General features: G+C 30.3%; 2 protein-coding genes across 2 annotated transcripts; one reads left to right on the top strand and one right to left on the bottom strand.

Moving 5' to 3' along the window:
* Nucleotides 1–465: 465 nt before the first annotated feature.
* Nucleotides 466–5,619, bottom strand: LOC145194196 (uncharacterized). The gene is made up of 3 exons (XM_090069302.1): nt 5,494–5,619; nt 5,199–5,310; nt 466–1,330 (listed from the first exon to the last, which is right to left on the bottom strand). Exons 2-3 carry the CDS (start codon nt 5,205–5,207, stop codon nt 662–664), a joined length of 678 nt encoding a protein of 225 aa, XP_089925428.1. The 5' UTR covers nt 5,208–5,310; nt 5,494–5,619; the 3' UTR covers nt 466–661.
* Nucleotides 5,620–7,265: 1,646 nt separating this feature from the next.
* On the top strand, nt 7,266–7,960 carry LOC149881346 (uncharacterized). Its single transcript, XM_090067977.1, has 2 exons — nt 7,266–7,561; nt 7,711–7,960. Exons 1-2 carry the CDS (start codon nt 7,266–7,268, stop codon nt 7,958–7,960), a joined length of 546 nt encoding a protein of 181 aa, XP_089924103.1.
* The last annotated feature ends 3,726 nt before the right edge of the window (nt 7,961–11,686 follow it).

Genomic DNA, 11,686 nt, shown 5'->3' with positions numbered 1-11,686 from the left:
GTGCACCATAAAAAGCAATAGTATACACACCATGGTGTGTGCTTCAAAGTGTTTTTCAAAACCACCGTTTTCTTTTGCGAGCAGCAATAACATGCTAGTATGTCGTCTGAGAACTTATCATCATTTTCAGAGCATTTCAGGTGCAGTTTTTTTCTAATTCTAAAAATCGGTACAAAAATAAATCTGTTCTTTGAAGAACTGTAATGTTTTGTTAAGTTTAAAGACAAACGGAAGAGTAGCACTCAAATCATGTGTTCTATTTTTCATATATATTTCATATATATATATATATATATATATATATATATATATATATATATATATATATATATATATATATATATATATATATATATTCTAGGAAAAAGTACTCTTGAAAGTATATCAATGAAGAAGTGACATTAGAATAATAAAAGTAATCAGGCTTTATAAATAGCTAATTATATTAATTTATAAAATGCTGGTAGGGCAAGAATTAATAGAAATAATGAAATTAATGTAAGACAGAAAAACTTAACCCATAAATTAACCTTATACCTAGCAACAGGTTTATTGAGGTTTTCTATTGGTGTTTAACAAATTTTAAACAGAATAAAAATCTAAATTTAACTTTATTAAACTGTTATCTTCACTTAATTCTCGATAGTTGATCATGGTTTTCTTAGGGGAGCATTAAAGCATCTCGAACTGTGCCGTAGCTACGCCTATCTTCTGCTAACTGATTATTGGATAAGCGAATAGTTTTAAAACCCGAATTGCTCTTACAACACGGGCATTCTGTATGGAAAAAAATTGCATGACAAATGCATTTTCTGTGGAAACCATGTTTGCAATTTAGTATACAAATCTTTTCCCTAACTTCGAACTCTTCCAAGCATATTGCGCACGAGGCGCTAAAGATTTTAAATTCGTAGCAATTATTCCGTTCTTCGTATGAAGACATCGTCTCGAAACAGGGATGTGATGTCGATGCATTTATGCAAGTATCCTCGAGCTTTAAGTCTTGTGTTTCATCGCAATTCATTCTCATATTAATCATAAATTCAACTTCTCTGCACAAACAAACCACAACCTGCAAAATTTTCTCATTATCAGGATCAATTGGTAGTGTAAAAATTGTGTAGTTCCAAATCAAGATTTTGTTAACCAACAGTTCTTTGGCGAAGTTTTGACTTTTACCAACTACGATAATTCCGTATCGCGTGTTATTTTGACGAGTATGAACGCAGTAACATCGTTTGCACACATTAAAAAGTAAAAAAGTGAGAAGGACGAGTACAATGAGACAGATAACGACTAGCACAATGTACTTTCGAAATTCTTCGGGTTTCTAGAAAATATTAGAGATGGTTTAAAAACTATATAAAACACACGAAATTATTAAAACAGGTTTACTAACAGAAAGAAGATTTATGCTGAATGCATTAAAATAGTAATATTTAAAAGTTGCAATTAACATTTTAAAGTTACAATTATGAATTAAAGTGACGTGTCAAAGTTGCAATAATCCATCGACAGTAACATAAGAAAGTTTTAATAATGAAATAACAGTGGCATGTCAGTTTTAATGATGTATTGACAAATACAGGTGAAAAAAATAAAAGTACCGAAAAATGCCACACATAAACTCACCGCAGTATAAGCTCACATTGTATATAACCCACCCTTTTATTAACATGAAAGGTGAACCACAATAGAAAATATTTATTGGCTTCACAGGACAAAGGAAAATACTCAAAGTCCTTGTAACACATCCCAAGAATTTTTTTTTTTTATTGCTATTACTAAAAAACGTTTGCTTATTCCAAAAATGCAAAAACTACTTTTTTCACCAGGAGCCTGGGAATAAATTAATTATTTTAGGTGAGTGCTCATGAAATTTGTTGTTCAAGATAAATAACTAAGGGGTATGTTCAAAATTTCTGATACTGGTGTTGAATAAGGATGACTTGCAAAAATTTAAGGAGTTGGAAATCACCTACCATACCATACACGTCCCGACTCCTAATCGTTCCCTACCTAAAATCATCTTTTTTTTTTTTTTTTTTAACTTACCTTTTTAACTACCTAAAATTATTTCTTTTTTTTTTTTATAACTTCTAGATTAAACCAGAATAAAGTTCGTTGGCAGATTTCAAATTTCATCATGACCAATTAAAGTTTAAAATTGCGCGCCATTTTACTTTTTAAAAATTTTACATTCTACTTCTTGATAAAAGTTTAAATTTTTTAACAAGAAAAAATTTTTTTTGATGAATCTATCGATGAGTTTTTTATCTCGTTTAATATAACACACAAAAAATTGAAAAGAGAACTTAGAAACCATATCTTAAGCGAGTGAGGTGGGGTAGTGAATGGTTATGGGGAGGGGGAGGGCAATCGGGGGATAATCTTGACCACCACAAAGGATCATGCAAATTAAACAAGGAACACCTTTGAAAACTTTTTTGGTCCGATGAAATTTGTCTCTGAAAGTCCGAAGTTAAGAAAATTTTCTTTTAACGAATTAAAACTTTTTGCTGATCAGAAATTTTTTAAGAAATGTTTTTTTACAAGTTTAAAGCTAATTTTTGAAATAATTATAATGATTAATGATTATGACTTCTAAGTAATCGCAATATGGTTGAAGTTGTAAATTTCTGAGAAGTGAAGGGTGAGGGGATGAAAAGTCTGAAATCTGCTTTCAATATTAATCTGATTGAGAGCAACGAGTGAATTAAAAAATTGTTCTATGGTGATAAATTCCTATTCCTACTAAAAGCGATCAAAGAGGTAAGTGATTTTATCAACAACTTTTTTCGATAATTCGATTAAAGTTCTAAATTAAGGTTTAAATAAATTGCGTAGTAAGTTTTACCAGTCAAAAAGACCCCTTTTAGGTGCTTTTATATAGATTTTATTTTTAATATTTATTTTTCATTTTGATTTTTCATTATCATTCCTTTTGACTTTTTGGATGAATATTTGGTAGAAAAAGATACTCCTATCGTGTATTGCAATAAAATTGAAGAGTTTATAGCAATGGTGCTTCATCACAGAAAGGGAGCTCTATTCCTTGATTTGGATCCGGATACTTTAATTGAACACCTGGTTCCTCCACCTGAACTTTATCAAATATTTGACTTTGTTTTACTGCTTTATAACATTTTATTAACTAATTTTATTTAATGCTAATTAATTATCTGGTGAGATACCTTGCGAGATACCTGACGAAGGTTCGATGGTTGGTTAAAGTCTATAAACGTTATTCAATGAGGCTATCAGGGTAGATGATGGAATGAAAACCGCTCCAAAAAAAAAGTTATTGAAAGCTTAGGTTCTCTTGAAAAAAATGTTGGAACCATCTACAAGTCAAACTACATTTTAAAACCAATTCAGCATCTAAAAGATTTTTTGAATGTACAAAGTTACTGTTTTTCTGGCAAATTATAACCGGAAATTCCGCAAATTTTGCTATGGTTTCAAAAGAAGCTATAAAAAGCAGGCTTGGTCGGGAAAGGCGTGCGGTCGCACTCTAATCTTGACCATGCATACAATATTTAGTTGCGACAACATGCCCACGGCTTGGCAAATGATTTTAAAATGTTCTCAAAACATCTTAAGAGCCGTGGCCAAGCTGTCGCAAATAAATACTTTATGCGTGGTCAAATTTCCGACCAAGCCTGAAAAAGTCATGAGTTTGTTTCAATCAGCACAAGAGGTTGCAGTAAAATTAGATAAAATAAAGCAAAACAAATACAGCATGGAAAGTCTAAATTCTACTGCGTCATGTACACCCATGTTTGAAACACTATAGCCAACTATTGAGTAACTTAACTGAACAATCCGGAGTGAGTATTCGTGCAAAGCTTAAGGGTCAAGGTTTAAGAGTTAAAAGAAGCATCCAGATCATGGGGAAAGATCAACAATTGTTGACTTTGGAGCAAAACAATTTGATTTTTTATTTAGATTAAGAAAAAACAATTTTCAAACATTTGTATCGTTTCCCGAACAAGGTAAAAAGGAAGATGAAAACTATTATATAACAAACTTGTTGTAAATGTAAATAACTATAAATAAAAAAAAAAGAAAAAAGGAGTCTCTCCAAGGTCTTAAATCGGTTAAATGGCCCTGCCTCAAATTTACACCTTTGCCCCCTTTGTCCAGATTTTAAAAACACTTTTCTAAACTCTTATGTTCAAATGGTTTTATTTTGAGTACCGCAACGTTGAACCTGGCGGTTCCTTTGTCCCACAGTGACACTTATGTTTAAATGATTTTAACTTGATGTGCTACTACCATCATGCTGCATTAAAACGTCCGAACTCTACAGATGCAATACCAGTTAGAACGCGTTAATACATGTTTGTATGTTTATGAAGTCAACACTTGTGTTTTTGAATAAGGGAAGAATTTTTTACCACTGAATTTCAAACGTTTCGAATTGCTTGAGAAAAATATGTATATTTGAAAAAGATTTATATGTGATAAATTATCGTAAATATTCTTTTTTGTTGTTGTTGTTTTTTTTGTTCGTTTTTTGTTGTTTTTTTATTTTTTATTTTTGTGGTTTACACCAAGTTCCATATTTTGATATAGAAAAAGATTTTAGAAACAGGAATATACTGTGAGGCTGATTTATACGTTAATAGTAATTATTATATTACACGTTCTTTTAGCCAAGGAACTAATTAAAGTGCTTTAAAAATAATGATACACGCATAAATATTTTGTTTCTGTCTTTATGTAGGATAAATTGTTTTTAATATTTGCTGTTGTTCTGGCGATACCACGACGGTAGCAGTAAAAATATATACTTTATGTACGAATGCTTTCAAATCAAAATATGCATGCATACGCATTTAAAGCCGACTGAATTTTGATTAGCAATGAGATTATTTGATATTTTTTTAATTTTTTTTTTTTTTGCAAAAACAAAAATAACTATAAAATATCAATTTGGCGCTTTGACGATGAAAAACTGCTTAATTCCAACTCAAATATTTTTATATTTATTTTGCATTTTTACGTTTCAGCGTTTAAAAAATCGATAAAATGGATTTCCGCACTTAAGAGTGAATAGTGAACTACTTTGCAACTTATTAAAGTAACCATGGCAATAAATATGTAAACTATTTGTTGAAAGATATTTAAAAAAAAAATTAATATAATAAAAGTTCTAATTCTACTTTAGATTTTAAATTCAGTATGTGACTTACCATCACCATTTTGTCAACTTCGCATTTCTTACTATAAAACGGTTTAATAAGCAGTTCGCATTATTACGGTTCGGTTAGCTCTTGTGGTTGCGCTTCATTTAAACTCAGTCTGCTGCAACAAAAAAACCAAAACATTTTTGAAGACTTTTTGCAGACTGCCGTGAATATTGACATTGATAAATTATCATAGGGAGATTTTTGTGCATTAGACTCACTACACCAATCAAAAACTTTCAAAGGTTTAAAAAAAAAAAAGGAACTGAAAGGATAAAAACTAATGAGTTTAACGACTTACCAAAATTTGACGCAATTTTTTTAGTATAAAAGATGAAGCGTCGAATTTTAGTGCCCCACATGAACATCGATGAAACGATAAGAAAATCACAAGTCAAAATTAAAGTGTCAACGAGATATCTAAAAGAGGAAAACCACTCAACTATTTTACGTGCAGCTAAACATGATTTTAAAAATAAATAAATAGCAGAATGAACAATAATAGGCATGTTTCACGGAGAGTTATTTTTACAAATTGCTAACACTTCGAAATTACTTTTAAATCTCTGATGTAAATGATGTTCTGAAAAATTAATAACAGAAACGTTTAAAAAGAAAATTTAAATTAATAGTTAATTGCTATGAAAGATCTCAATCGAAAGATTAAATATTTTTCACTCTTTACTATCTTTCTCTTTGAAACTTGTAAATGATTCTCGTGGAGATTTGTTTAATGAACGCGAGGGAGTTATTCGTCATTTAACAATGAACGTAGCTTACCGCTATTTTTAGTCACTAGAGATTAAGGCTAGCATTAAAAGTTGGTTAAAAGTTACTCCCCGTACCTTATTTTTCTTTTTCAAAGGAAAAATGAAAATAAGGTCAGTGTGAGCAATCAAGTGGGAGAAACCAAAGGGGAGGCACCAAATGTGAGACACCAAATGTGGGACACCAAATAAAAGACATCAAACGTCAGATGCATTGATTACACGTATATTGCGACTGTAATTTAAAGCAATTACCAATTCAAAAAGTCCGTTTGACTAGTACATAAAAAAGCGAAGTAGATTTGTTTAATATAATAGGGTAAGAAGATTTGTTCAATATAATAGGGTAAGGTGGAAACATGGATTTTCAATTGTATTTTATAATTTAGGGATTGTTTGTTGTAAAGATGTTGAAAAAACTCAAAATTTAAAAAGCGTTAAGTCTCGAAGTATCAAATTTAAAAAAATAGCGCTAAGAGTACAATTAAGGAAACTAGATCCTTAATTGTACCATTGTAATCCAATATTGTACCACTTTCTTGATTTCAATTACTTTACAACTTCGCAAATGTTTTATGATTTTAGATTTAAGGGATTAGAAGAACTGATTAAAACGAATGGTTTTTATAAAATCAGCAACTGGAAATATTTTGATATAACATAGCATAACACCTAACTGCCCATAATATAATGAAATGAAGTTTTTTATTTAATAAACTCTATGCAACTTGAATTTTTTTTTCTTCTGGAAAATGCCGAAAAAAGGTATCACCACATAAGGTACAATTTTAATCTAAATTGTATGTTTACCAATGCGTTAGCTAGGATAAGAATAGAGGTGCAAGGCAGGTATTAAAGATAGTTATACTAAATAATGTAAAACAATATATGCTACAGTATCGGACAAAACATGGTGGACAAACTCAAATTTAGAACAAAAGTTGATCAAATTCTAAAAAGAACTAGTAAAACAATTGTACATATTAATTTTTAAATAGTTCATTATGTTCTTAACAAAATTTAAAACGTTTGAATCATACTAAGAATCACAAAAAAAATTTATAACACATTTTTCTCAACAAACTACATTTTTCCTTGGACAAAACAAGGTGGACAAATCAAAACGAAGCTTTTTTTATAAGATTTCATTGTCTTTATTCAATTTACCGCATTCTTTTGTTTTCACTTTTATCATAACATTACTCTAAAATAATAAAATAGGTTTTGGAACGTCTGGCCAATTATTTTTTCAATTAAACTAATAATAGATTTAACTCGTGATATATGGGGTAAATTGCAACTTAAAATGGCTTACGACAAATTAGGAAGTGCTTTACGTGAAAATATTGTTAAAGATTTTAAATGCGGAAAACGTCAAGCTCAAATTTGTAGAAAATATAATATAGCTAAATCGACTGTAAGCAAAACTGTCAAATCATTTGGATCTCGTGACTGCTATAAAACAAACCATCGGGGCGGACGTCCAAGAAAAACATCACAAAGACTAGATCGAATAATTGTTAAAGAGCTTAAAAAAGATCCATTTTTGTCATCCACAAAATTAACCGAAAATCTTGAACTACAAATCTCTGTAATCGCACTGTGCGACAAAGAGCTAACGAAGCAAAATTATTTTCTCGAATGCCTGCCAAGAAACCGCTAACTTCCTTTAAAAATAGAAAGCTAAGACTTGCGTTTGCCAAAGCACACCAAAATTGGACTGTAGACCAGTGGAAAAACATACTTTTTAGTGATGAATCAAAATATAACCTTTTTGGAAGCGACGGCAAGAAGCGAGTCTGGAGACCAAAGAACACCAGATTCAATACTAAATATACCAAGAAGAGTGTTAAGCATGGAACGTCTGCTATGAGATGTTTCTCAGCACTAGGAACTGGTCCTATACACAAAATTAATGGAATTATGGACCGCTTTGTTTACAAAGATATAATGGAAGATGGTATGTTACCACATGCTGAATGGGAGATGCCCCTAAAGTGATTTTTCAACAGGACAATGATCCCAAACATACCTCAAAAATTGTAAAACAATGGTTCAAGGACAAGAATATCACCAAAATGGAGTGGCCTGCACAAAGCCCTGACTTGAATCCCATAGAAAATATGTGGGAAAAAATTGACAATAAGATTGAGCGTGCAAATGTGAAGACCAGTGAGGAATTATTTGAACAAATCGAGAAGGCCTGGCGAGAGGTTGATATGAGAATTGTTGACTCATTAATTGCGTCTTTGCCTCGAAGAATGAATGCAGTAATTAAAAGTAAAGGAGGTCCTACCAAATATTAAGTTAACTTTTGAAGTTTTTTGAAAAATAATAAGTTAATTTTTGTATTTTTTTGAATTTTCAGTCGATTTTTTGAATGTCCACCTTGTTTTGTCCAAAGAAAAATGTAGTTTGTTAGGGAAAACATGTTTTAAAACTTTTTTAGCGATTTTTAGTATGATTCAAAAGTTTTAAGTTTTGTTAACAACATAATAAACTAAATAAAAAATAATATGTTCAATTGTTTTACTAGTTTTTTTTAGTTTTTGATCAACTTTTGTTCTAAATTTGAGTTTGTCCACCATGTTTTGTCCGATACTGTATATCTGTTTTAAAAACAATCACACTAAATATTGTAAAATAAGATACATAAAAACTTTATTTTTGGCAAAAAGTTGCAGATATTTTGTTTCTGTTTTTGATTAACACCTGCACAGTCAACGTGACAACAGCCTTGACAAGCAAGACATTTTATCATATTCTTTTCTATATTTTTTTTTCAAAAAGGTAACAAAACCAGCTTTCACTACAAAGAGATGTATTTGCATGCTTGAACCTTTTACACCACTTCTGCCCTGTTCTTTGTAATTAAAAAAAATACGAAATTTCTTTATGATTGTTAAAAACAAACTCTTTAATTGCCCAAATTATTTAACAGTAAAAGCGTTTGTAACAAAAAATCATTCAACCGGGATAAACATTATTTCAACCGGGATAAACATTATTTCAACCGGGATAAACATTATTTCAACCGGAATAAACATTATTTCAATCGGGATGAACATTATTTCCTTGTTATGCACTTTTGTTTTAAAAAATGTTGTTGGAAAAGTTGAGATAGAATATCCTTTCAGCAGAGCCAGATTTAGGGTTGAAGTAAATGAACGCTTGGCCCATGCACTTTTTAAATAATTCTGAAAAGGAGCCTTTCCATCATTCATAAAAAACGATTTTCCTTGAAGTGAATGAAACATTCCAAACAAATGCTTATTTTTTTAAACCTTGATGAATCATAACAATAAATTACTTATTCAATCTATTTACTCAATTTTAACAGACAAATTAACAATGCATCACCGATCTCCCTACATCAGAAATTTAAAAGTGAGAAAATATAAATGCTGTCGGTAAGAACAAAGAAATTTTGAAAAGAGTTTTTACAAGTTTGAATCTGTCAAATACAAGGATTTTTTTTTTAGGTTCTCAAATTTTCTTCGATTTAAGTTGACCACAAAATCAAATGTTTAGTTTGATAATTAAACGCAGTTGTATTTTCTATTTTACCAGTAAACTAAAGAAGTTTTTCAGCAATGAATTTTTTTTCTGTATTTACAGACCTTTAAAAAACAAGCTTCATTTATTGAATTCCGTGAACCTTAAATAGGAATGATGCGAGGTTAAAAAATTATTGATAAATCATTTGGTGGAAAATATTTTTTGTTGTTACGCAAAGTACTATTGTTTTTTGTTATTAATATATATATATATATATATATATATATATATATATATATATATATATATATATATATATATATATATATATATATATATATATATATATATATATATATATATATATCTGTTATTTAAATGGAGAAAAACAACATTTTAATAGTACTTAAAGTTTCGTGCCTTACGGCAATCATCAGCTATTAATTACAAATTAAAAACGTAAAAAACCGTTTAAAAACGAATCAAATTTACGGTAGAACGAATTCTGACGTAATGAGCAAAAAGACGCAATCATTTAGTCTTCAGTATCAAAAGAGGATAAAAGGAACTTGTTAGCATGTCGACATTTAGATAATATTTCGCTTCTTTTGTTGAGTAGGTTGTTTTCTTTATGCGATAAAATTTCAAACTTCTCGTGAAGGCAAAGGTTACAGGTCTTGGTTTCAGGGTTGGAAGGTTTGCATCGCTTTACAATTCTCCACTTTATTATAGGTGTGATGGCTTTTTCTTTTAATTTCCAAATTTCCTTTGAAAGTTCTGTATCATTCTTATACCTGACCGTATTAAAAGATTTTACATGGTTAGCATATCTTAGTTTAAATGGTGTCTCGCTAATGCCAAAATAAACTTTTTCTTTGAGTTCAAGATTTTCGGAACTCACGATAGCTTTATAAACGATGTTGCTTAATAAACATTGATTGTTTAAAGGGCAAGTAGTTTTGTTAGTACAGTTGCAAGTGTTTTTTGGTATGCTTTTTTGGTCTTGTAAAATTTTGTGGTTATGCGAATTAATGATGGATTTTACGTTTCGCATACAGCTATAACTTACCTTGATCGAATTTCTATTAAAAATTTTGTGCAATCTATGATTTACCGGGAAGTGAAGGTCAACCAATGCAAGTAAACGGTTTCCTATTTTTGTTTCCACGTTTTGACTGAATGGAGGGTTAAACCATATAATGTTTCGCTTGCGTTTTGTATTTTTAGTGGTGGCAACATGATGTTGATAACTAAGTTTACATTTATAGCCTGCTTTATTTAAAGCCTCTTCGTAAGGTGGAGTAGCATTTTTAAAAATAAGTTCGTTTGATGAAGTTGAAGATAATCTTAGTTCAACAGTGCGAGGTAGTCTTTTGATAACACTTGGTGGATGGTTGGAATCACAGTTGACGTAACTCAGTTCGTTATCACATTTCGAGTAAGGTCGAAAAGAATTATCATTAAGATCAAGTGTCACATCAAGATAATTTACGATTTTCATATTGCATTTGATGGAAATAAGAAAGTCATTACTTTTAAATATTTTCACGAAATGCTTTTTGATTTTTTCCATCTGCTGGCCGTTTTTGTTTTTAAATATTGCTAGCCCGTCGTCACGATATAGCCCGAAATCTTCACTTTTATAATATTGAGAAAGTTGAAATAATAGAAAGATTCCTACTAATTCACATACTTCAGCACCATCGTAAGCCCCCATTGTAACATCGAACTGCCCCCCATTTTTCTTAATCCACGTTTCATTGTTGTTAAAAAGTAAAGATTTTCTTGCATGTTTTATTATTGCTTTTTGCTCCGAGTTTATTAAAAGGTGCTGTTCGGCAAAGTTGATTGCAGCGTTGAGAGTTTTTTCACTTATTGAAGGATAAAAATCATTAATGTCAAAAATTAGAAATTTGTAGAGATGCTTGTTTTTAATTTTTTTAAACCAGTCGGTAACATTTAAGTATGTGAATTAGTAGGAATCTTTCTATTATTTCAACTTTCTCAATATTATAAAAGTGAAGATTTCGGGCTATATCGTGACGACGGGCTAGCAATATTTAAAAACAAAAACGGCCAGCAGATGGAAAAAATCAAAAAGCATTTCGTGAAAATATTTAAAAGTAATGACTTTCTTATTTCCATCAAATGCAATATGAAAATCGTAAATTATCTTGATGTGACACTTGATCTTAATGATAATTCTTTTCGACCTTACTCGAAATGTGA

The sequence above is a fragment of the Hydra viridissima genome, unplaced genomic scaffold, assembly GCF_058129835.1.
Source record: "Hydra viridissima isolate aposymbiotic clone 2 unplaced genomic scaffold, HvirCarnegie_v1 scaffold_12, whole genome shotgun sequence".
Lineage (NCBI taxonomy): Eukaryota > Metazoa > Cnidaria > Hydrozoa > Anthoathecata > Hydridae > Hydra > Hydra viridissima.
This window is presented reverse-complemented; position numbering and strand designations above follow the sequence as displayed.